We start from the raw sequence: 26,920 nt of genomic DNA, 5'->3' as shown, positions 1-26,920 counted from the left end.
TTTTTCTTATTTCATTCTTTTTTTTTTAGCTATTTCTTTTCCTTTTTGTTTTTCTTGGTAATCTTTTTTTCTACATTCTTTTTTCTATTAGATACTTTTTTCATTTCTTTTTCCTTTTTCCTTTTTCTCTTTTCATTCAAATTTTCTGAAATTTTTTCCTCTCATTTTTTTTTTCAACTTTTCTTTTCTTTATTTCATTTTGAAGTTCAAAGATGAAGAGATTTTTACTGCATTATAATGCAAGCCTATACAAAATAAGAACTTTGCCCCCCCCCCCCCCCCAAAAAAAAAACACAAAAACATGTAACTATTCCAGCGCTAATATACAGAGAACTTGAGGAATAAGAACAACCCTGCGATCATAGTGGGACATGAAGTCAAACCATGATTCTAAAGCTGAGATGTTCCTACATCCAAATCAATCAAAATTTAACTGTACATAGAATGATACAAACATTAAAACAAATCAATCAAGCTGAGCGTGAAAGAAAAAATCCTACAGAGGTATACATGAAGTACATAATATATCAGACTAGTTAGCCACCTGTGACACGTTGTAAGTTTCAGTGGTATGCTTTTTCATCAATATACAAGAGAGAATGTATCCTGTTGAAAATAACTATAACTACCACTGGCGCACTTCACCTTTCTTTCTCACAGATTAAAGCAAGACAAATGGAACTATGGGAAGTTAAAACAACATTAGTTCGTTACATAAAATTATAATCAAAATTGACTATGCATAACTCACAGCCATATCTAGCCCAATTAACCCCACTGGCACAACTCACAGGACTATTGAGTCTGAACACCTAAGCACCACTAGGTCAGGCTAGTATAGATCTAATAAAGAGTTTTCATGAAGTGTGGGTTATACTCTGCACCAAAGTTGCACAGATACTGATGTAGAATCAGGATTAATGTTTATTTCTAAGGAATTTGTTACACTTTCACGGTCTAATGAGTTGGTTGAGGTAGTGGTGGCATCCATTTGCAGTAGCACACATGCATTTGGGGAGTATAAGTGGTGACACATTAAAGGCTTTTGGGTGTCCTTTTCTGTTTATTTCACAGAAACGGGTCAGTTTTAGTGTTTTAGAATCATTCAATCTTTGTTCAACTCTGTCAAGAACTTGCAACAAAAATGTGAGAAAAATATAACCAAATTCAAGAAAACAGCACCAAATACTCTAAAAGAGCATCTAATGGTACAACTGCAAGCTTAATAAGCATACATAACTTCTTGAAATAGCAAAGCATCAGAGGAAAGATGTATCATGTTTCTCACATTGCCAACAAAGACTGATCGTGAATCTGCCTCTTCTTTGCTTGCTTGATTAGCAGCCACATTAGCAGGATCTGTGTATAGGAGGAACACCGTGTAAACAGATTGATAAATACAAAAGAAACAAATACTAACACATGGGTTACGAATTCGAGAGGAAACTGGCAAGTTACTTAAGCACGTACAAATTGAAAGTCAACAGCCAAAATATTTTCAGATAAACTTGAAAAGGAATTCCAAAACAGTTCAACAATTACAAACAATGCATTATAAACAAGAATAAAGTAAGCTTAAATTAAATGTACATGAAAAGCTTTAACTGTTATCCCATAGAAAAGAACAGAAGATTGCAAAAACACATACTAAAAAAAGATTTGTTCAATCATTCAATAATCCAGATGCAAATTAAAAACAAAGTTGGAAAAATAATTCCATACAGGGGGTAATAAAAATATTTAAGCATTTCCAAAAAAATGAGTTAGTCCCATAACAGATTGGGTAACATTAACATGACGCATGGGAAGATAATTTTAAAAAACTCATACACATTAAAATCAAATATTATAACATACAGTGGGAAGCTTCTCTGGTAAATAAAAGTGAGTTGCCATATCACAGGTGTCCTAAGATCCAATCCAACTTGCTGGCAAAGGAAGATAGTATACAGGTAAAAGAAAAATAGTGGCAAACAGGCTCCTTATTAGAGTCTAACAACAAGCAGATCAATACAATGAAGCTTGTAATAACATAAAATAATTAACAATCACAGCATCACGAGGAAAACCATAAAGCTAAGCTGGATAGGCTATCCATTTTTTAACGGTGCACAGTTCATTAGGAATAAAAACTTTAAGCTGTCATTCATCAGCAAAACTTCACCAACTAATGTAAAAAGTTTTCAGTCTCAAGAAACTCGAAGAGATAAAAGGAACAACTAGAACGAAAGTTTAAAGAAATAAAAACCTTGAGCAGCGCCCATCTCTTTCTCGACCTTAGCTTGCATCTCACGAAGAGCAGCAGCTTCCTCCTCCATCTCCTTCAACCGCTTCTTCATCTCATCCAGCTCCTGCAAATACATAAATAAAACGAACAGATCTATCGAATAGCTAGGGTTTTAATCAACCAATTGATCGCATGAGAGAGAAATTTTCGAAATTACCTTGACGGCGTCGTCATCGGCCGCCGACATGTCGACGTCAGTATTGTGAGCGTCCATGTCACCTTCCACGTCAGGGATTTCGCCTCCGTAAACCTCGTGCTCTTCTTCCTCCATTCTCTCTCTTCTGTATTCCGGGCGACCAAGAGAGTTTTGCTTCTATTCTCGATGTGGCTTATATAAGAGTCGAGAATTGTAAGTGCCAGTGGGCCCCAAGATAACACGGAGGAAGGAAGCCCCTTTTTTTTTTAATAATTTAAATCCACTTTACCAAACCGGTTTGTCACACAAGTACAAGCTGACTATTTTCATTGGAGATGACAATTTGGACGAGGATTTGTTTATTTAATTTGGGGGAAATTTGTGGTGTAACTGTAGTATTGTGATATAGTTGTAATCAGTCGGATATCAGTAAATTTTATCAATTTAAGTGTATTTAATGGTTGAATATAATTGTGGCACGGTACCATAATTATACCATAATCTAATAGTTTAATTTGAAGTAAATTAAATGAGTTTAAGTTTGAAAAAATTAATTTATTTAATAAATAAATAAATTTGATTCGATTTGTTAATTAAATTAATTGAATCTAAATTTGAAGACATTAATTTATTTATTTATTTAGGATTTATTTAATAAATGAATTATAAATTAACCGAATACAACTTATTCGTTTAATTAAATTAATTATTTATTCTTAAATATTTATGAACAATTTTAAAATTTGATTATTAATCTAATAATTATAAATAATAATAATAATAATAATAATAATAATAAGAGAATATATAAATGAGATGAAAAATTAGGGCAGCCGACCCTAATTTCTCTCTCTTCAACTTCTCTCAACCTCTTTACAGTCTTTTCAATTCTCGTGGCAATTTCTTTTTCCAGTTATACGTTGATCTCAAGCTAAGTTAGTTCGACCGTTATTGTTATTTGGATCACAAACAAAATTGAGGTAATATTGAATTTTCTGGCACCTTTATATCTAGTTTTGACATTTTGTTTCTAGTTGTCTATTTTTGTTTCCGGCACTTTTCTAAACCGAAGCCTCCATTATTGACAATAAGCCATAGCCGTCCAAGCCCATTAATCATTTACCACCGCCGCTAGATCGAAGATCGAATGGCTGAAGTTGGGCAACAACAGCAGCCGCTGACGATCTCGTTGCTGCTTTATCTCCATTTGATCCAGTTCTCATCATCATCCTCTTTACCTGCTACGATCCCGATGCCGATAATCGCTGAAGATCCCCCTGCACAAATCTTTATCTCTTGTTGAAGACCCCGCTACACAAATTTGCATCTCCTGCCGACGATCTTGTTCTCGTCATCACTCCATTTTGCCCTTTTTTTTTTGGAAACTTTTATATTTTGTCTCTGTCTATGATGGATTATTTACTTAGTTTTGTAAACATTTTAATTTTATGGTTTGGATCATTTATTTAATTTTTGTAAACGAATTCATATTCAATTTGATTTGTTATGGATTCGTTTATTATTAGGATAAACGAATAATAAAAAAATTTAGATTCGATTCAATTCATATATTAATTTTATTAAATGAATTGAATTAAATATTTGTTTAATAAATGAATCAAATTCGAATCTTGAAATTTTAATTCGTTTAATAAACGAATCGAATTTGAATCTGTAGAATTTTGATCTAATTTATTTAGGATTCGATTCGATTATTCATTTTGACACCTCTAATTTTGATGGATAAATTCATTATTTATATAATAAGTGAATACAAACTTTATGTTATCACTTTTTTTCTAATTGCAATTATTGTTCAAAAGACAACGTTTGTCAAGATATCTAGTGGATGAAATTAATGGTCAATTCTAGATTATCCACTGATGCTCGGCCAAAATTCACCCTATCCCATTTTTTTTTATAGTCAATAGCAAATATTAAAGGTTAATTCCATGTTAATAAATGATTAGTAAATACTTTGACTTTTAATATCTATTATTGTGTTGATTGGAAAAAAGAAAAAAAAAGATTTTAAAATTTGAGTCAAAATTTTAAGTTAAAATAACCTAATTCTTAATTTATAATTGAAACCACATTGACAACATTGGTTGTTTTCAATACAAGTACATAAAATATCATAAAAACATGACAAAGCTAACATTCATTTTTATTTTTCTCACAAGTAAATTATGTTTGGGTGGTAGAGGGATTCTTCCAAATCCATCAAGAGGGCTCAGAAGAAGCAAACCTAAAAGATCTGATAATGGGTTTAAGATTCTCCGTAGTTTTAATAATTACCCAAAACAAAAACCGATAAAAAAACAGCATTCCGAACAAGATAGCAAGATCAACCCACTTGGTGTGTCCCATATCAACTTGCCAAATATTTGTGAGGACTTCTTTACCAGTGATTGTTGGAGGTCCTCCAGCTTGATTATTAGGGAATGTTAATCCTTCAAACTCATTTTTGTAGAATCCTTGAAAAGCATACCTATGAAATGCAATATAGTACATAGGATATTTCCAAACTGGCTTCGGAAGATCGTTTGGCAATCTGAAGAAACCTCCATTCAGCATCATAATTCCTTGAATTCCAGCGCCGGTTATGATTCCCATGAGGAAATCTGGCACTATGCTTGCAACAATCATCATTAAGCTCTCAACCAACATCATGGATACAAAAAGCCCCAAAACAAAGTATAGAAAATGTCCAATATTCTTTTGAAGGCCAGTTAGGTAGTATGCTATTGCTCCAGGAATCAAAGATATTAGGAGTAAGTAAGGGGTAGAAGAAAATGAGTTGCTAAGAACAAATGAGGCAACACCATAGTGCCCATTTAACCTTTCTCGCCCAAATATCTAAAGGAAGTAAAAAATGTCAATTAAAATGTGTCACATGTGGCTAAAAGTAATTAGACTACTGTAAATTACAAACCTTCATATCCTCCACGAAAGAAGGGAATCCACCGATCGCCATGAAAGTCAAAAATGCTGCAATAAACATGAGCATGGATCCCCTGGCCTAGTATTCGTGATATAAATGATTATGTAAAGATCTCGTTGAATTGTACAATAGTACAAGTTCTATTTTGAGCTTTCACCAAGGTTACCTGAATTGACCCATAACTGGATCCAATATCGTGGAAAATAGTCCCTATGCATAAACCCAAAGCGACGTAGATTGCAAAGCGAAGCCAATAATATCCTAAATCGCGATACATGTTAACAAATGATCTCTTTGTAAGAACGAGGCTCTGAGTGATGAAGCTAGCTTGGTTTCCCTTTTCTAAAGTTCCTCCTTTCTGCATGCACAACAAATTTAGTACATTAACCTTGCTGCTAAAGTTAATTAATTCAAATTTAATAAACATGTGTGTGTACCTGTTGGCATATTATGGAAACACGTTCTTTAACTTCATTGTAAGTGTCGGATGATTTGTATGAGTTGACTAGAATGTTGATAACCTCTTCAGTACTTGTTCTTCCAGTTCCTTCTTCAATGTTCTATTTTACACAAACGTTGGTCGAATTATATTTTATATATATATATATATATATATATATATATATATATATATATATATATATTTCATAACATTCATTAAGTTCTTAGATAATCACTTACTTCTTCAAAGTCCTTATTGATAATTCTTAGATAGTGGTCGGATGGATTTCTCAAACTTGGGCAAGGAAAGCCATTTGAAGCAAACAATTGTTCTGCCATTGAAGAAGGACCAAAATAAATTGTCTTCCCATAAGCAAGAAGGCAGAGATTGTGAAAGAGCTCAAAAACGTCACTATTAGGTTGATGAATCGATGCGAGAACAGTTCTTCCATCTTCGCGAGCAAGATTAACAATACGCTTCATAACATGGTAAGATGCGGCACTGTCAAGCCCGCTAGTAGGCTCATCGAGGAACAAAAGCTTTGGGCGTGTTAAGATCTCAATGCAAATACTAACCCTTCTCTTTTGTCCACTGCTAATTCCTTTTACGTTCCATCCTCCTATTCTAGTGTCCATGGCATCTTGTAATCCCATTTCTCTAATAGTCATTTCAGCTCTTTCCTTCTTCTCTGATCTTGACATAGAATCTGGCAGCTGCAGTTGTGCAGAATAGTATATAGCTTCCATTACTGTTAATGTTGTCATCAGAATATCTTCTTGAGTCACATAGGCCTAAATAATTTTTAAAATAATAATAAGTAAATTATTTAAGATGTGTCTTTAAAACATTCAATAACATATTACTATTTTAGGTGAAAGTATAATGAACATTAATACAATAGTATTATTTCACTTTTTTCTAACCGAAGTTCCGAAGGCAAGCATCTCTTTGCGACCATTGATTAGAATCTCCCCAGTCTGCTGAGTGTTTGCACTTAACCTTCCTACAATATAGTGTGTGTCTTAGTACGTAGCTAAGTGATTTTATTTTTTATTTTTTAGGGAAAACTTGAAAAAGAAATTATATTCTCAGTTTAATTTTAAGTTAAAAATTTGAAACAATACCTGCCAGTGCATCAAGAAGTGTAGACTTGCCACAACCAGAAGGACCCATGATGGCTAATATCTGGCCTGGTTCAACATACCCGGTCAGCTCTTGCAAAATTGCACGTTTTCCATTTTCTTTTTTACCACTTGGAACTACAACCGAAAGATCCTTCCACGTTAAGAAAATGCCATTATCAAACTTTGATTTCAAGGAGCTAGCAACATAATCATTACGTGAAACAGAGCTTGATAAGGCAGTGCTAAATGGGAAAATTTTATTCTTGCTGGATCTAGAAGATGATGAAGCCCAACTTTGCACCTCTAAGTCATCATTTTTTGCACTAGTTGATCTTGACACATTGATTGGAGAATCCATGTTAAGCTTCGTACATGAATTGACACCTTTGAGAAAAAAAAAGAGACTAAAAAAAAGTTTTGAATATACTGAGACTCAGAATTAAAGCCTTTAACTCTTATATAAAGAACTTTATTTCATTTATAATCTTAAAAGGTTTAGGAAATTTTGGGATTTCATACATCACTTCAAAAGTCAAATTTGGATTATATATATATATTTGAATATATTGTATAATTTTGTTCATTTTTGACTTAAGAGTGTGGTTTTTTATTAGTCTTAACTTTTAGTAATTAACATTATTTTTATCTTCTAGTCAAAGTTTGTATGCATATTCTAAATACATCTTTTTTTCTTTCTTTCTTTTTTTAACAGTGATACACACACCCTACTTGTGAAATCTCGCCGAAGGAAATTTTTTTTTAAGAAACAAGTAATGAAAGATAAAATTTTAAAAAATGAAATTTGCCTAGGTGGGGTTCAAGTAAGATTCATTAATGTGATAAGTATTTGACGCAACGGGATAATGAAAGCGGATTGACAAGCTAGATAAATGCTAGATATCGTTCTAGCAACAATCCAAGCAAACGTAATTAGGTTACACTCTAATCGAAACATAATTAGATCTCATTTTGATTTAAATGACTCAATGAGATTTTGATAACACTTTAAGCATTATTAGATAATGCTCTAATTTAAATGACTATATAAGAGAGATTTTGATAGATAATCCCAACGAAAATTATAAAAGTGAGGTTTTAATTGAATAACTGAATTTAATTAACAATGACAAAACCTCCTTATTTATAAAAGGATAAATCTACTTCCTCACATTAAGTTAAATGAAAAATTAAATTACAATTATAATACGATTAAACGAAAAAAAAATATCATAATTGACTCTAATTAAAAATAAAAAATATCAAAAGATCTAAAATAACAAATATCTAAAATTCTAAAATAATGTTCTACATTATAAAAGGATCATAGTTCAAACATATTGATGAATAACAAAGAAAGAAATACTAACAAATGGATTACAAATTTCACACAGAAACTAGCAAGTTGCTGAAGCATATACAAATGGAAAGTGAACGACCAACATCTTTTCATATAAAACTTGAAAAATTAATTCCAAAACAGTATAATAGTTACCAACAATGCATGATAAACAAGTACAAAAAAAGCATAAATTAAATGCAAATGACAAGTTTTAATTACTGTTTAATACGCAAGTACGGAAGATCGCGAAAGTACAATGTAAAAAAAGTTTTATTCACTTGTTTAATAATCTGAATGCAAAAAACGAAGAGGTAAAAATAATTCCATACACAGGGTAAAACAATTTTAGAATTTCTAGCAAATGCATTGTGTTGTGCAAATTTTAATGTACTCGCAAGCGCACGAATCTATTGTAGTATAGATCTATGGTGACGAGTGTCGATCCCACGAGGAGGTGGATTTTAATTGTGTAGAATTAATTTTGTGAATGGGTGATTGGATTTGTGGTGGAAATGATTGGAATATGCTAAAACTTAAATTAAAATGGAGAGAATAAATTCTAAAATTAGTATTGAAATGGTGAGAATAAATTGAAGAGAATTCTATTGAAATGACGTACTTGGGTATCTAGATCCGTATCAACATGCATCATGGGCTAAATAATCCGTATTAATGCCAATTAAATCATGAGGGGGGAATCCACACCTCATGAACCACGCTCTAATCAATATGGTGCTAAGGGCTTATCGTGCCAAATAATAATAACCTTGTACTAGAGGGCCGGTGTAACCAAGGCGGTACTAGACAAGATTAGTATTATTTGTCGACGAGAAGTCAAAACATCCACAAAAACTAGAGGGGAAGAGAAAATAAATTTACCAAATTAAGCCCATGACACATGTTGAGACTTCACCTTCAACCCAAGCTTGAAAGAAAATTAGCCACTCATAATTGAACTAGGGGCAAAATGGAAATTTATTAAAATACGAAGAAAATACAAGATGGAGAGGGAATTACAGAAAATGGATCCCAAAAATGGATTCAGAGATCTCAAATTAGGGGGGGGAGGCCCCCTTTTTATAGATACATGGAGTAAATCATGGCCATCGGATTAAAAACAGTTTGGACACTCAGGATTGCGCCACGTCATCAGTCAACAGTCCACGGTTTGACCACGCGGATGAACAGTAACACGGTTTGACCCGACTTTGAACAGTAACGCGGTTTGACCCGGATGAACAGTAACGCGGTTTGGTTGAAAATAATCCTGTGTGATGCATGCACCGTACGCGAGATTTTTCGTCCACTGATATGCTGCCACGTCACCATCAACAGTACATAAGAATTTTAGTCCAACAGGATCGTGACACCTCATCAGTCAATGCCACATCATCGGTCAATGCCACGTCATCATCCGTCTATGTGAACAGTGTCGTGAACAGTAACGTATACAGTATCGTACACGTGAATAGTACCGTACATGTGAATAGTGCCATTTTTCCTTTTATGCTCCTCCTAAGGTTTTCGACCGTCCTGAGTTCAAAAGTGATGTCCGTTTTGCCGTCTGATCTCTCCTTTATTGTGAAATGACTATAATGCCCCTAAAATACATAAATTACTTAATTAAAATAAAACACACGTAATTAAATCATAAGAATGTTAAATACATAAAAGTAAGGGTTGTTAGTAAGACTTGAAATGTAAAATGACGGTTTTCTCCTTTATAAATATGCATTTTCTAACACTCAACACACCCCCCAACCAGCTTATTGCTAGTCCCTAGCAAATAAAGCGAAAACAAAATTCAAATTCAAAATAATTTTTTTTTTGTTTTAATAGAAACACTCGTATTTATTCCATCAGATTAATGATAGCAATCAAATAAAAGTATAAGTATTATCTCCAGTCTAAAGCAACATCACACCCACATCAACCATCCACATGAATTAGCCCAGTAGACTTTGTTTTAGCTACTCTCAAGAATGACATGTCAAACCCCAAAATCTCACTGGAAGTAGTGACACTCTCACAAATAAATTAATCCCAATAAAAATAGTCACTCCAATGAATGGTAATTGAGAGAGAAAATAATAAAGAAGTGATATCACATGCTCTCACCAAGATGAAATAAATATGCCCTCAGCTTAGAAATAATACGATCTCAAGTCAAATAAAATGTTAGTCAACCCACTTTATTTATCTTTTTTTTTTTTTAATTATGCATCACTACATCTTTTTAGCCCATATAACTAGCTTCTACTTCAAACTATAGTTCCCTAAAATCAAGAAGGACTTTTATTAGGACGTAACGTAGGCTAGGGATATGGCTAACAAAGAAAGGAAATAAGGAAAACAAAGTGTATGTTTGAGAAAAATACAGATTTTTTTTTTTTTGGAAGTTGCAAGGTGGATTTCACCTATTATTGTTATTTTTATTCTTTTGAAACAACAACTTTTGTTTTGTTTTGTTTTGTTTTTTTTTTTTTTTTGCTTTTATTTGGCATAACTTCACTGAACAACATAATTATTTACATTTTCTCAAACATAAATAGGGATGAGACTTAAAAGACATTGGGTAATACTCCAAATCGGAGTGGGTCAAGATGATAAGTTGACAAAGAAAAGGTTTTTTTTTTTTTTTTTTTTTTTTTTTTTTTTAAAGGCTCAAAAGGGGTAACTATGGATATTTAATAACAGGGATGGCTAGAAAGGCTCAAACGGATCAAAGATGGCCTTTCCATCATCTTTTAGGGCTCTAAATAATTATCCATATCTACTAGTTAGATGGGCCTCCCAATGTAGTAACACACATTTTTTTCTTTTTTCTTTTTTTTTTAATTTTACCATTTTTTTTTTAAAGGGTTAACTCAAAAGAAATCTAGAGATCGTGTATAAAATAATAAACTGCTAAGCTGTATAGAGAATGGGCAAAAGGGTTACTCTCCAAGAAAATGATAGGCTCAACAACTCACTTGGCACTTATTATGACATGTTCATTCCTTCAAGCAACTCACATTTGTCTCCGACATCAACATGTAAAGTAGCAAACATAGCGTAACATCACTTAAGACCAAAGATAATACAAATACTAAAATTTGAAATTAATCATGTCATCCAATGTTAAAACAAATCACACATTTTCTTTTTTTTAAACATCATTCTACCCCCCAACCTATTCTAAACATGAAAGGAAAATATGCATGCAGAAATGTGAAAATGATGTATAAAAACTAATTAGAAAAGTTACACGTAAAATGATAGAAAACGAAAATGATTTTTTTTTTTTTAAAAGAAGATGCGTTTCTAGAGGAACTACACTCCATATTCAGCCATCTTCGACTCAAAAGTTGGAAAATGTATATTTATAGAGGAGAAATTAAAGAAGAAAAATAAACATAAACACATAATAAAGAAAAAGAAAATGTCTGAATTTTTTTATTTTATTTTATTTTTTTTGAATTTTTTTTTCAAACAATGAAGATGCGTTTCTAGAGTAACTACACTCCATATTCAGCCATCTTCAACACAAAAAGTTAGCAACAGTTAGTTTCTACAACAAAAAATTAGTAAAAACTTAACCAAAATTTCACAATTGTCGACTATTCCCTCCCCCCAACCAGAACGAAACATTGTCCTCAATGTTTGAAATGAAAGAAGTAGAGTTTAGAAGACATCACCTGGGTGGTGCAACACAGAAGAAAATATTTACAGGCGGAGAGTTAAATCTAATTTGTACTTCTTACTGCGGCTACTGTTACCATCATTATTTGGACGCTCCAACACAAAGGTCCAGGGGTCTGGCTCCGGTCGATAAGCTTGTAACATATCAAGTAGCTCATTAGCAGTGTGAGCACAAATAAAGAGTTTTTTCGCATTAGAGGGAATGAAATAGTTTTTTATTGCATGGTTAAGAAATGCGATAAAGCCATCATAAAAGTTATTGACATTTAACAAACCGATGGGTTTCTGGTGGATGTGCAGATGGGCCCAAGATGCTAGTGTCATAAGTGCCTCTAGTGTTGCAAGATCTCCTGGAAGGAAAACAAAAGCATCAGCATGATTAAGCATTTCAGTTATTCTTTCTTGCATACCTGAGACGACTAACTCTTCTCCAGTTGATGAGTCAGACGAACTGCCCAATGGTTTTAGGACTCTTGGGATGATGCCTAACACTTGACTTCCTCTGATAAAAGCTGCTTCGGAGACCATTTTTGATAACCCTCGGTTACCTCCTCCATACACCAAATGTAAATTTCTCGCTGCTATGCTTCGACCAAGATCTATGGCTGCCTCAACGAACTCTTTATGTTTGTCATAGGTAAATCCAGAAAGCACACAAATGTTCTTGAATTGTCTATTGGGAGTAGCTGCCATTGGAATATTTCTCAAAAATAATTTGTGAGTGTTTGACAAAAGAAATCACATTTAAGAGTCTTGGTGATAGTGGGTCACAGCTGTGAATGAGGTAACATGTTAGTGTCAAATAACGCATGAAGCACATGGCTCACGAGTCAAAAAGAAAACAGTAAAAAGGAAAAAGCAAACAGTAATAAAATTATTAAAGACAATAATGCAAACAATAAAACAACAGTGAAATGAAATAAAATAACAGTAAAGTAAAAGGATATTTACACGTAGTTGCGACTGTGGCTCACATCTTCCTCTGGTTTTACGTCCAGAAACGGCTTGAACGCCCTCTATGGGTCGAGGATAGGCTTCCCATCCAGTTTTCTTATAAACAGGCAAACAGGGTCGTTTATAGTCAGATTCCCGAGACTATATCGTACATGCTCTTTCTGGAATAATGGCTATAACTGGAGAATCACTCCTTGCACATATCCACTGGGATGCGTTTCAAGAGACAAAAGGATATCATCCAATGACTCCTTATTCAAGCCATCCCTAATGAATTGAATCTTATCTTCCCTGTTATCAGACACCATTCCTAAAGAACATGGGTTTTTATTGCAACTCATTCTGGCACACTTATGACAAGCAACAGAAATTCTTCGAGCTCGTCGTTTTCTTGCATAATTTCCTTTACCACAACCAGGCATGTATGCAATAAATTTTGGAGGTAACTCACCTGCCGATCGTACTTTAGCCTCGATTAACCAACGGATGTCAGCAGGTATGTTATTCCTCATGAGTAATCGCATGCGTTCGGACCGAGCTTTATAGATCGTAAGGAGGGCATTCTGAGGAAGTGAAGGGAATCGCTTGTGAAGCTTCGCTAGAATCTCGTTTCTGTCCATACCTTCGCCTCAGAATATCAGTTATTATGGGAAACTGAAGTAACCGACTTGATTGTCACGGAGTACCGTTATCCGCCACTTCACCGGGGTAACAAACTAAAGCACACAAACAGAAAAACAAATTAAAACACACAAAGAAAATTAAAATCGTCCTCTTATTGAATTTACCTCAAGCTCCAACTGGATGTCGTAAACACTTCTCTCAATGTCTCTGAGTTGGCTTTCTAAACCCTCAACATAGGCTACTAACTCTGGTGGTTGTAGAGCCCAAATGCGTTGTGTTTTACAAAATTGAATCTGCCTTTTGAGATGAGTTTTGACACGTTGAAGTGGTTTAAGAATGTTCAGGAGGAACGGCCTAAGTATGAGACTCATGATTAACAATGATAAGAGAAAACTTAATGGTAAAATAAACACACTTATGCAAAAACAATTTCAATTAGCAAAAGAATAATATAAAGAAAGAAAACAAAATCAAATCAACGAAAAGAAAGAAAAAAAAATCAATTCAAATCTGGTGGGTCACTCAAATTTATTTCGGTGTCTTCTCCACGTGGTTGGTATTCTAGATATGGCTTTAATCTTTGACCATTAACTTTAAACGTGACACCATTCTTTGGGTCTTTAATTTCAATTACCCCATGTGGAAAAACAGTATGAACAATAAAGGGACCAGACCAACGAGAGCGTAACTTACCTGGGAATAGGTGCAAGTGAGAATTGAACAAAAGCACTTTCTGACCTGGAGTGAAAGATTTTCTCATAATGTGCTTGTCATGAAAGACTTTCATTCGTTGCTTGTAAATCTTGGCATTTTCGTATGCATCATTGCGAATTTCTTCAAGTTCTGCCAGTTGTAATCTTCTTTCTGAGCTGGCATGCTGCATATCAAAGTTGAACTTCTTGATGGCCCAATATGCACGATGTTCGAGTTCCACAGGTAGGTGGCAAGCTTTTCCATACACTAGCCTGTAGGGTGACATCCCAATCGGGGTCTTGAAAGCCGTTCTATATGCCCATAAGGCATCATCAAGTCTTAATGACCAATCTTTTCTGTCCGGCCTCACCGTTTTTTCTAATATGTGCTTTATTTCTCGATTGGAGATCTCAACTTGGCCACTGGTTTGCGGATGATACGGGGTCGCCACTTTGTGTGTGATTGAATACTTTGTCAAAAGAGCTTTGAATGCTTTGTTACAAAAGTGGGCACCACCATCACTGATTATCGCTCGTGGGAATCCAAAGCGTGAAACAATGTTGCTTTTCAAAAATGCTATCACCACCTTGTGATCATTGGTCCTACATGGAATTGCTTCTACCCATTTTGAGACGTAGTCAACACCAACCAATATGTATTGATGGCCAAAAGAAGGGGGAAAGGGTCCCATGAAGTCGATACCCCATACGTCAAAAATCTCAACCACTAAAATTGGATTTAGTGGCATCATGTTCCTTCGTGTAATGCTCCCCATTCGTTGACACCTATCACATGAAGAACAAAAAGTGTAAGCGTCTCGAAATAGTGTTGGCCAATAGAAACCACATTGTAAAACTTTAGTCGCTGTTTTCTTAGCACTGAAATGGCCTCCACAAGCTTGTTCATGGCAGAATGAAAGGATATTCTGAATTTCATTTTCTGGGACACATCGTCTAACAATTTGGTCTGCACAATACTTGAACAAATACGGGTCATCCCAAAAGAAATTCTTTATTTCCGCAAAGAATTTGATCTTGTCTTGCTTGGTCCAATGCTCTGGAAGTTTACCTGTAACAAGATAATTAACTATATCAGCATACCAAGGTAATACTTCCACACTCATTAATTGTTCATCTGGAAATGACTCATTTAATATTAATGGCTCTGTAATTGTGTCAAAGTGAAGACGAGAGAGATGGTCCGCCACAACATTTTCTAACCCTTTCTTATCTTTGAATTCCAAGTCAAATTCCTGCAAAAGTAACACCCAACGAATTAGTCTAGCTTTTGCATCTTTCTTTGTGAGAAGATATTTAAGAGCAGCATGATCTGTGAACACAATTATTTTACAACCAATGAGATAAGATCGAAATTTTTCCAATGCAAACACTACTGCTAGCATTTCTTTTTCAGTAGTTGAATAGTTCAACTGTGCATCATTCAATGTCATACTAGCATAGTAAATAACATGAGGAATTCGATCAACTCTTTGTCCTAAAACTGCTCCTACTGCATAATCAGATGCATCACACATGAGCTCAAATGGTAAGCTCCAGTTTGGGGCCTGAATGATGGGTGATGATGTCAACAATTGTTTTAATTTTTCAAACGCCATGAGACATGAATCATTAAAGATAAAAGGTACATCCTTAGCAAGTAAATTGTATAAGGGTCTAGAAACTTTGCTAAAATCTTTAATGAAACGTCTATAGAAACCAGCATGCCCAAGGAAAGATCTTACTTCTCTGACTGTTTTGGGTGAAGGAAGATTAGAAATGAGATCCACCTTGGCTTTGTCCACCTCAATACCTTTGCTCGAAATGATGTGACCGAGGACAATACCTTGTTTTACCATAAAATGGCACTTCTCCCAATTTAAGACCAAATTCTTCTCGATACATTTCTGCAGAACTAGCGTTAGATGATGTAAACATTGATCAAACGAGTCACCAAAGACAGAAAAGTCATCCATAAAGACTTCAAGGAATCGTTCAACCATATCAGAAAAAATGCTTAACATGCATCGTTGAAATGTAGCAGGTGCATTACATAATCCAAATGGCATTCTCCTATATGCAAATGTGCCAAAAGGGCAAGTGAAAGTAGTTTTCTCTTGATCTTTTGGTGCTATGGGAATCTGATTATATCCTGAGTAACCATCTAGAAAGCAATAAAATTCGTGGCCTGCTAATCTATCAAGCATTTGATCGATAAATGGTAAAGGAAAATGATCTTTACGTGTGACAGAATTCAATTTTCTATAATCAATGCATACACGCCATCCTGTAGTTACTCTAGTTGGTATCAATTCATTATCGGCATTCGTAACTACTGTGACTCCTGACTTTTTGGGGACAACTTGTATAGGACTGACCCATGAACTATCAGAAATGGGGTAAATGATACCTGCATCTAATAGCTTAAGGACTTCAGTTCTAACCACTTCTTTCATATTAGGATTTAACCGACGTTGCATTTCCCTAGTAGATTTAGCATTTTCATCAAGGTGAATGTAATGCATGCAGTCTACTGGATTTATACCTTTGATGTCTGCTATGGTCCATCCTAATGCTCCTTTGTGCTCTTTTAAAACATCCAACAACTTACCTTTTTGTTCATCATTGAGGGATGATGAGATGATTACCGGCAGAGAACTTTCTTCTCCCAAAAATGCATATTCCAAAGTGTTGGGTAATGGTTTGAGCTCGAGTTTCGGTGGTGATTCTGATGATGGGATGAGTTTCTTCTCTGATGGTGCTAGTTGTTCAACTCTTGACTTCCATTTATTAGTGTCCATAGATGGTGCTGAGTCAAGTAGGGCATTGACCTCTTCGACCGATCTGTCAATATCAAAATCAAAATCAAAACCAAAGTGAGTTAAGCATGTCTGTAAAGGATCATCACTAAGGTTTGAAACAAAAGTGTCATCAACTAATGCTTCTATTAAATCCACATCAACAATTTCATCATCTGCATTGTGAGGTTGTTTGGCAATGTTGAAGATGTTCAACTCCATAGTCATGTTGCCGAAGGACAATTGCATATTTCCGGTCCTACATTGAATGTGAGCATCCGCAGTTGCCAAGAAAGGTCGGCCTAGAATAATGGGGATGTGCTTCCTTGAATCCTGTATTGGTTGAGTGTCAATTACAATGAAATCAACAGGAAAATAAAACTTGTCTACCTGGATAAGCACGTCCTCCACAATACCACGAGGTATTTTCGTGGACCGATCTGCAAGTTGTAACACCACTGGAGTTGGGTGTAATTCTCCCAGTCCAAGTTTCACAAACACAGAGTAAGGCAATAAATTTACACTAGCTCCTAAATCCAACAAAGCATTCTCAATTGTGTGGTTCCCTATACTACATGAGATAGTGGGGGAGCCTGGGTCTTTGCATTTTAAAGGAATTTTATGTTGGAGTATAGAACTAACGTTTTCTGTTAAAAATGCCTTCTTTTGAACATGCATGTTTCTCTTTTTAGTACACAAATCTTTAAGAAACTTGGCATAAGATGGAACTTGCTTTATAGCATCAAGTAAAGGGATGTTAACACTTACCTGTTTGAAGATTTCGAGAATCTCACCTGTAGATTTTCCCTTTTTTCCTTTCGCTAACTCTGAGGAAATGGAGCTTTGGGAACGTATTCTCGTAGGTTGGCTTCTTCTCTCTCCTCCGGTGGTGAGTCCTCAACGTTCACAGGTACAATTTGATTTTTCTTTGTCACCGGCATCTCCACTTTGTTGTCGATTTCCTTTCCTTTTCGCAAGGTCATTACTGCTTTGATCTCTCCATGCTGCTGTGGTGAACTGGTACTTGCTTCATGTACTCCTTTAGGGTTAGGCACTGGTTGACTTGGAAACTTACCTTTCTCAACGGTCATTGCCAAGGTCTGAACTGAAGAAGCAAGTTGTCCCACCATCTTCTCCAGGCTTGAAACTGATTGAGCTTGTGAGTTGAAGCCTGCTCTCAACTCATTTCGTAGTCCATCAATGGTGCGGTTCTGTTGCTCAATCGTGGAGTGAGTAAGATTCTTGAGATTCTGGAATGAATCCTCCCATGGTCTGGGTTGAGAATAATTCTGGTTTTGATTGTATGGTCTAAATGGGGGCTGAGAGGCTTGAGAATTTTGAGCAATTTGTTGCATTGGTGGAGCTGGAGCTGCTGGTCCATTCTGTTGGAATCCTTGAGACCATGAAAAATTGGGGTGGTCTCTCCATCCAGGGTTATATGTGTTGGAGTATGGGTTGTAATTCGATAGTTTTCTCATTACACCTATGGCATTGGCTTGATCTGAGTATGAGTCATGGTCATGTGCCTCTGTTGATTTAGCAGTCGATAACGATGCTATTTGTCGAGAGAGACCTTCAATTATCGCTTTGACTTCTTTGATTTCTGAATTTGATTCGCCAATTTGAACCTCATTCACTCCTTTAATTCTTCTAGTATTCCTGAGTGATCGACTCCGTTGTTGGGAATTATCCGCTTGTCGCTGGAAAAATTCCCAAATCTCTGATGCACTTTTTGACATTAGCTCTCCTCCACTTGTTGCCATTAGCCATTCTTGCACATTTGGTAGTAATCCCTCCAAAAAGTATTGGCATTGGTGCCATTTCTCGTATCCATGATGTGGACACTTCAAGAGTAGCCCATTGAATCGCTCCCATGTTTCGAAAAACTGCTCGTCCTCTCTTTGGGTAAACTCCGAGATTTCCCTGCGAATAGCATTGGTTTTATGCACTGGGAAATATTTATTCAAAAATTTTGTTACCATTTGTTCCCATGATGAAATGCTATTAGCAGGCAATGTATTAAGCCATGAACGAGCTCTATCCTTTAAAGAAAATGGGAATAATCTGAGTTTAACATCATCGTCTGAAAAATTCTCATATTTAAATGTTTGACAAATAGCATGAAAATCATTCAAATGATTATATGGGTCCTCATTTTCTAAGCCATAGAATGTGGGGAGACAATTTAGCACACTAGGTTTTAGTTCAAAGCTCCTAGCAGCTACATTTGGGTATCTTATGCATGATGTGCTCAAATTAGCTAAGGGACTAAAATAGTCCTTAAATGGCCTCTCCTGTGGTGCTTGTAAATCCATTCCAAATTTATTTTTAATGTGCTTTTGTGTGCGAATTGTTTTCTCAAGTTCAAGGTCTATAGGTTCAAGATTAGGTAATAATGACCTACGACCATGCATGCAAAATAAATAAAATGAAAATGAAGATGGAACAAAATAAATACAAATAAAATAAAGAAGAGAGAGAAATTACAATACTAACCTTATTGCGCTATTACAACCTTTCTATAAAAATACACAAAAATAAATACGTGAAAAAAAATTAAATTAATAAAATAAAAAAAAATTACAAAGAAAAAATAAATAAATTGAAAATTAAATTACAGAATTTTAAAGAAGAGAAAAAGAAAAGAAATACTAACCTTTATATGTAGATTCACTTTTTTTTTCTTTTTCTTTTTTTTAATAATTAAAAAAAATACAAGAAAACAAATAAAAGAAATTATTCACAAAAATTAATTCTATGAATTAAAATTACTTACCTCCCCGGCAACGGCGCCAAAAACTTGTTGTGCAAATTTTAATGTACTCGCAAGCGCACGAATCTATTGTAGTATAGATCTATGGTGACGAGTGTCGATCCCACGAGGAGGTGGATTTTAATTGTATAGAATTAATTTTGTGAATGGGTGATTGGATTTGTGGTGGAAATGATTGGAATATGCTAAAACTTAAATTAAAATGGAGAGAATAAATTCTAAAATTGGTATTGAAATGGTGAGAATAAATTGAAGAGAATTCTATTGAAATGACGTACTTGGGTATCTAGATCCGTATCAACATGCATCATGGGCTAAATAATCCGTATTAATGCCAATTAAATCATGAGGGGGGAATCCACACCTCATGAACCACGCTCTAATCAATATGGTGCTAAGGGCTTATCGTGCCAAATAATAATAACCTTGTACTAGAGGGCCGGTGTAACCAAGGCGGTACTAGACAAGATTAGTATTATTTGTCGACGAGAAGTCAAAACATCCACAAAAACTAGAGGGGAAGAGAAAATAAATTTACCAAATTAAGCCCATGACACATGTTGAGACTTCACCTTCAACCCAAGCTTGAAAGAAAATTAGCCACTCATAATTGAACTAGGGGCAAAATGAAAATTTATTAAAATACGAAGAAAATACAAGATGGAGAGGGAATTACAGAAAATGGATCCCAAAAATGGATTCAGCGATATCAAATTAGGGGGGGATGCCCCCTTTTTATAGATACATGGAGTAAATCATGGCCATCGGATTAAAAACAGTTTGGACACTCAGGATTGCGCCACGTCATCAGTCAACAGTCCACGGTTTGACCACGCGGATGAACAGTAACACGGTTTGACCCGGATGAACAGTAACGCGGTTTGGTTGAAAATAATCCTGTGTGATGCATGCACCGTACGCGAGATTTTTCGTCCACTGATATGCTGCCACGTCACCATCAACAGTACATAAGAATTTTAGTCCAACAGGATCGTGACACCTCATCAGTCAATGCCACATCATCGGTCAATGCCACATCATCATCCGTCTATGTGAACAGTGTCGTGAACAGTAACGTATACAGTATCGTACACGTGAATAGTACCGTACATGTGAATAGTGCCATTTTTCCTTTTATGCTCCTCCTAAGGTTTTCGACCGTCCTGAGTTCAAAAGTGATGTCCGTTTTGCCGTCTGATCTCTCCTTTATTGTGAAATGACTATAATGCCCCTAAAATACATAAATTACTTAATTAAAATAAAACACACGTAATTAAATCATAAGAATGTTAAATACATAAAAGTAAGGGTTGTTAGTAAGACTTGAAATGTAAAATGACGGTTTTCTCCTTTATAAATATGCATTTTCTAACACTCAACACATTGGTCCTATAGCAGATGGTGCGACATTAACATGTTAGTATTGAAAAATAATTTTTTAAAAATGCATATGCATACTGAAATCAAATAAGACAATAGGCTATTTGTACTATAAAATATATTTTAGACACTCTTTTACTTTGCACACTTTTTGATAAATTCAAAAACTTAACTTTTACTTTACACACTCTCATCAATACCAAAATAGACCTCAATTAAATTCGTAGTGTTAATATATTATTTTCTCGATATGCACACATATATTTAATACCCAAATTAAGATTTAAAAATAATAAATAGTCAATGATAATTTTTCTATTCAATTAACAAGGATTGGCGGGATGAACATATTAGAATCAGTTTACCCATGGAGATGAGTGAATGAAGAACTAAAAATAGTGGTATCAGTAATCATTTGTTTTGAAACTCATATTTGATATTGAAGCAATGTAAGGTTTAGTGGTTGGTGAGTCATTAAGTCCTTATTACAATCTGACAACAACTAAATCAATAGACCATCCAGTCAGGATTCCATGGAGCTTGTAGTAACAAAAAAAGAATTAAAAATTACAGCATCGTGAGGCATACCATAAACTTACGTTGAACAATTTATCCAGTCTTTTACGAAATAAAAAATTTAAGCAATCATTGATCAACAAAACCTCACCGACTAATGCAAAAGGTTTTAGTTTCAGGAAACTCAAAAGAGATAGAAGGAACAACAAAAAAATAGTTTAAAGAAATAAAAACCTTGAGCAACCCCCATATCCTTTTTGACTATAGCCTAAATCTCATGAAGAGTGGCAACTTCCTTCTCCTTCCCCTTCAACCACTTATTCATCTAATCCAGTTCCTACAAATACATAAATAAAATAAATAGATCTATCGAATAGCTAGGGTTTTAATCAACCAATTGATCATATGACAGAAAAATTTTAAAAAGTACATTAACGACGTTGTCATCGGCAACCAATATGTCACATTTCATGTTAGAGATTTCGCCTCCGTAAAGCTCGTGCGTTTCTTCCTCCATTTTCTCTCTTGTATTACTAGTAACCAAAAGAGTTTTTGTGTGGTTTATATAAGAGTGATTAAATTATATGCAGTTTTATACGCAAATAACATTACTAAAAACAGACGCAACACAAATGAAACAACAAAATATTCCAAACTCTACACCTCATCCATAATGATATTTTGAAAATTAATTCAACCACTGAATTCTCCTAAATACATGAACTCATCAATTTTCCTATCATTCAAATTTTTTGACATATGAAATCAAATGCATAAAACACTATCCCGCACTACCAAGCACAGTACGTGACCTACCAGAAAGCACACCCGCAAAACATGTGTGCGGTGTGGCGGGGCTCTCTGAGTTGGTGGCTCGACCGGTGGCTTTAGTGGCGTGTGCATGATGCATAGCATCAGAGCTAGAAGCTTCCGTAAATAAATTAAATGATGGAGAGTGAAAGCTTCTATTGAGGTTGTAGACGACACAACTTCAACTAGTGCATCCAACTTATTTGAACTTGGGACTACAGAGCTTGAGATTGTGGCTGCCGATGGGTAAAATTAGGCTTATTTTTCATTACTCCAAATGTTTCAACAAATTTTGCCCTGCACCCAATTGTCCCGACAACTATCACCATTACACCCATCTGGTGAGATATTAGTATATTATCGTCAAGTTTGTTGATGTTGCCCCTCTTATAAATTTCAAAGTCTTAAAACATGTTTATTTATGAAATTGAAAGATAGAAGTGAGGAATAAGAATTATTAACAATACTTATTTATTAAAAAATAGAAATAAAATTAGAGTAGACCTTATAAATTTAGGGATGGTGAATAAGAATCTCATTTTCATGAGAGGTGAGAATGTGGATAAGGAGTGATTAACATTATTATCCTTAATAAAATTTAAAAATTCTTTTTTAACGATAATAAGAATATTATTGTTGTTGTTATTAACAATAATTATTTTGAGTAAAAATAATAATTATTTCTATGATAAATAATGATAATAATCAACTAAGGTTATTTTTATAATTTACAACAATTTATTTCAATTCCAAAATAAAATAAATACAATTAAAATAAACAACTTTATCTTATTCTTAGTAAACACATTAATGCTTATGTAGTCCATTCCGATCTCATTTCTCATTATGATTTTAAGTTCATTCTAATTCCATTATATTCTTATTTCACCTTATTTCAATTACTTATTGGTAAATGCACCATTAAATTTTACTAAAAATCCTCGACACAAGACATTATCTCAAATTAATTTATTAATTTATTTATTACAACGACACCAACAATATTGGTTGCTTTCTATACAACTATATAATGTCACAAAACATGGCAGAGCTATTTCATACATTCATTTTTCTGTTCAAGTTGTGCTAGGGTGGCAGAGGGATTGTCCTACATCTGTCTACAAGGCTTAAAAGAAACAAACCTAAAAGATTTGATAATAGGTTTAAATTTCTCAGTAGTTTTAATAATTGCCCAAAACAAAAACCGATAAAAAAACAGCATTCCGAACAAGATAGCAAGATCAACCCACTTGGTGTGTCCCATATCAACTTGCCAAATATTTGTGAGGACTTCTTTACCAGTGATTGTTGGAGGCCCTCCAGCTTGATTATTAGGGAATGTTAATCCTTCAAACTCATTTTTGTAGAATCCTTGAAAAGTATACCTATGAAATGCAATATAGTACATAGGATATTTCCAAACTGGCTTCGGAAGATCGTTTGGCAATCTGAAGAAACCTCCATTCAGCATCATAATTCCTTGAATTCCAGCGCCGGTTATGATTCCCATGAGGAAATCTGGCACTATGCTTGCAACAATCATCATTAAGCTCTCAACCAACATCATGGATACAAAAAGCTCCAAAACAAAGTATAGAAAATGTCCAATATTCTTTTGAAGGCCAGTTAGGTAGTATGCTATTGCTCCAGGAATCAAAGATATCAGGAGTAAGTAAGGGGTAGAAGAAAATGAGTTGCTAAGAACAAATGAGGCAACACCATAGTGCCCATTTAACCTTTCTCGCCCAAATATCTAAAGGAAGTAAAAAATGTCAATTAAAATGTGTCACATGTGGCTAAAAGTAATTAGACTACTGTAAATTACAAACCTTCATATCCTCCACGAAAGAAGGGAATCCACCGATCGCCATGAAAGTCAAAAATGCTGCAATAAACATGAGCATGGATCCCCTGGCCTAGTATTCATAATATAAAAGATTAAGTTAAAATCCTTTTAACATCATAAGCGCAAATTTAAGCTTTCACCAAAGTTACCTGAATTGACCCATAACTAGATCCAATATCGTGGAAGATAGTCCCTATACACAAACCCAAGGCGATGTAGATTGCAAAGCGAAGCCAATAGTATCCTAAATCGCGATACATGTTAACAAATGATCTCTTTGTAAGAACGAGGCTTTGAGTGATAAAGCTAGCTTGGTTTTCCTTCTCCAAAGTTTCTCTCTTCTACATGCACAACGAATTTAGTATATTAACCATGTTATTAAAATTAATCAAATCAAATTTGCTAAACATGTGTGCATACATGTTGGCATATTATAGAAACTCGTTCTTGAACTTCACTGTAAGTGTCAGATGATTTGTATGAATTGACTAGAATGTTGATAACCTCTTCAGTGCTTGTTCTTCCAATTCCTTCTTCAATATCCTATTTTACACAAAAGTTTGTCAAATTAAATTATGTATATATTTCGTAGCATTCTTTAATTTCCTAGATAATCACTTACTTCTTCAAAATCCTTATTAATGGTCCTTAGATAGTGATCAGATGGATTTCTTAAACTTGGACAAGGAAAGCCATTTGAAGCAAACAATTGTTCTGTCATTGAAGCAGGACCAAAATAAATTGTCTTGCCATAGGCAAGAAGGCAGAGATTGTGAAAGAGCTCAAAAACGTCACTACTAGGTTGATGAATTGATGCAACAACAGTTATTCCATCTTCGTGGGCAAGATTAACAATGCGCTTCATGACATGGTAAGATGCGGCACTGTCAAGTCCGCTAGTAGGCTCATCGAGGAATAAAAGCTTTGGGCATGTCAAGATCTCAATGCAAATGCTAACCCTTCTTTTTTGTCCACCGCTAATCCCTCTTACGTTCCATCCTCCTATTCTGGTGTCCATGGCGTCCTGTAATCCCATTTCTCTAATAGTCATTTCAGCTCTTTCTCTCTTCTGAGATCTTGACATGGAATCTGGTAGCTGCAACTGTGCAGAATAGTATATAGCTTCCATTACTGTTAATGTTGTCATTAGAGTGTCTTCTTGAGTCACGTAGGCCTAGATAATTAAAAAAATAATGATAAGTAAATTATCTAAAATGTATCTTGAAAACATTCGATAACATATTATTAGTTTAGGTGAAAGTATAACGAACATTAATACAATTATATTATTCACTTTTTTTCTTACCGAAGTTCCAAAAGCAAGCGTCTCTTTGCGACCATTGATAAGAATCTCCCCAGTCTGCTCAGTGTTTGAACTTAACCTTCCTGCAGTGTAGTGTGTGTCTCAGTATATAGGTAAGTGTTCTTTTTTTTTATGAAACTTGAAAAATAAATGAACTTTTTAGCTTAATTTTAAGTTAAAAATTTGCAACAATACCTGCTAGTGCATCAAGAAGAGTAGACTTGCCACAACCAGAAGGACCCATGATGGCTAATATCTGGCCTGGTTCAACATATCCTGTCAGCTCTTGCAAAATTGCATGTTTACGATTTTCTTTTTTACCACTTGGAACCACAACCGAAAGATCCTTCCACGTCAAGAAAACGCCATTATCAAACTTTGATTTCAAGGAGCTAGTAATAGAATCATTACGTGGAACAGAGCTTGATAAGGCAGTACTAAATGGGAAAATTTTATTCTTGCTGGATTTAGAAGATGATGAAGCCCAACTTTGCACCTCTATGTCGCCATTTTTTACACTAGTTGATCTAGTCACCTTGATTGGAGAATCCATATTATTTGTTAGGTTTTCTTTAGTTTAGTAGAACAATTGGCGTCTTTGAGATAAAAAAAGAGACTAAGAAAAAGCTTTGAATAAATAGAGAGTGAGAATTGATGCCTCTGACGCTTAAGTAAAGAAACTTTGTTCAATTTATAGTTTAAAAGTTTTATGAAATTTTAGAGATTTCACATGTCACTTCAAAAGTCAATTTTGGATTATATGTATATCTATTTTATAACTTTGTTCCTTTTTGACTCGGGAGTTTGGTTTATGATTTGTCTTAATTTTTAGTGACATTATTTGTATCTTCTAGTCAAAGGTTGCATGTTCTAAATACATCTTTCACAAACCCCTTTAGGAAGATTTTTTTTTAACAAAATAATGTAAGATTTTTTTTTAAAGCCTATCTGAGGTTCAAGTAAGCATAGAAAGAAATTTGATTTAAAAAAAAATAAATTTTGGTACAATATTAAACTTGGTCATAAAATGATATTTATCATCACACGTTTTTAGGGAGGATCAGTTCAAGAGCCACTCTTTTTAACACAATAATATACGCATTAGATTAAGGTATGCAACCTCTCTCACTATATTTAGCAGCAATAATAATAATAATAATCATCATCATCATCATCATCATCTTCCAATAAGAGATGTATCATTTTATTGATCAAACTAAAAGATAGCAAAGGCACATTTCAATACAATGTTTACGGTCCTTTAGCAACTTAGA

General features: G+C 34.5%; 3 protein-coding genes, 1 long non-coding RNA gene and 1 other non-coding gene across 5 annotated transcripts in view; 2 read left to right on the top strand and 3 right to left on the bottom strand.

The window, feature by feature from the left end:
• Nucleotides 1-2,614, bottom strand: part of LOC18036948 (polyadenylate-binding protein 2) — a 4,800-nt gene extending 2,186 nt beyond the window's left edge. Inside the window, exons 1-3 of the mRNA XM_006426289.2 lie at nucleotides 2,445-2,614; nucleotides 2,249-2,351; nucleotides 1,289-1,359 (exon numbers count right to left, since the gene is read on the bottom strand). Of these exons, the coding sequence (XP_006426352.2) occupies nucleotides 1,289-1,359; nucleotides 2,249-2,351; nucleotides 2,445-2,558 (288 nt within the window). The 5' untranslated portion in view covers nucleotides 2,559-2,614. The remainder of the gene's footprint in view (nucleotides 1-1,288; nucleotides 1,360-2,248; nucleotides 2,352-2,444) is intronic.
• Nucleotides 2,615-3,243: 629 nt separating this feature from the next.
• On the top strand, nucleotides 3,244-3,986 carry LOC112096823. Its single transcript, XR_002904658.1, has 2 exons — nucleotides 3,244-3,403; nucleotides 3,516-3,986. It is a non-coding gene; the product is annotated as an uncharacterized LOC112096823 (long non-coding RNA).
• A 660-nt stretch (nucleotides 3,987-4,646) lies between these two features.
• LOC18036683 (ABC transporter G family member 11) lies at nucleotides 4,647-7,291 on the bottom strand. The gene is made up of 7 exons (XM_024180977.1): nucleotides 6,934-7,291; nucleotides 6,733-6,812; nucleotides 6,049-6,600; nucleotides 5,805-5,927; nucleotides 5,534-5,725; nucleotides 5,359-5,445; nucleotides 4,647-5,282 (listed from the first exon to the last, which is right to left on the bottom strand). The coding sequence occupies exons 1-7, from the start codon at nucleotides 7,289-7,291 to the stop codon at nucleotides 4,647-4,649; spliced, it is 2,028 nt and encodes a 675-aa protein (XP_024036745.1).
• An 11,554-nt stretch (nucleotides 7,292-18,845) lies between these two features.
• Nucleotides 18,846-18,949, top strand: LOC112097117. The gene has a single exon (XR_002904774.1). It is a non-coding gene; the product is annotated as a small nucleolar RNA R71 (small nucleolar RNA).
• A 4,639-nt stretch (nucleotides 18,950-23,588) lies between these two features.
• LOC18036425 (ABC transporter G family member 11) lies at nucleotides 23,589-26,290 on the bottom strand. Its single transcript, XM_006426287.2, has 7 exons — nucleotides 25,842-26,290; nucleotides 25,650-25,729; nucleotides 24,966-25,517; nucleotides 24,764-24,886; nucleotides 24,493-24,684; nucleotides 24,327-24,413; nucleotides 23,589-24,250 (listed from the first exon to the last, which is right to left on the bottom strand). The coding sequence occupies exons 1-7, from the start codon at nucleotides 26,197-26,199 to the stop codon at nucleotides 23,606-23,608; spliced, it is 2,037 nt and encodes a 678-aa protein (XP_006426350.1). The 5' UTR covers nucleotides 26,200-26,290; the 3' UTR covers nucleotides 23,589-23,605.
• Nucleotides 26,291-26,920: the final 630 nt, after the last annotated feature.

The sequence above is a fragment of the Citrus clementina genome, unplaced genomic scaffold (genome assembly GCF_000493195.1).
Source record: "Citrus clementina cultivar Clemenules unplaced genomic scaffold, Citrus_clementina_v1.0 scaffold_7, whole genome shotgun sequence".
In the NCBI taxonomy this organism is placed as follows: domain Eukaryota; kingdom Viridiplantae; phylum Streptophyta; class Magnoliopsida; order Sapindales; family Rutaceae; genus Citrus; species Citrus x clementina.
Note: the sequence above shows the minus strand (reverse complement) of the source record. Positions and strands in the feature narration are given on the sequence as shown.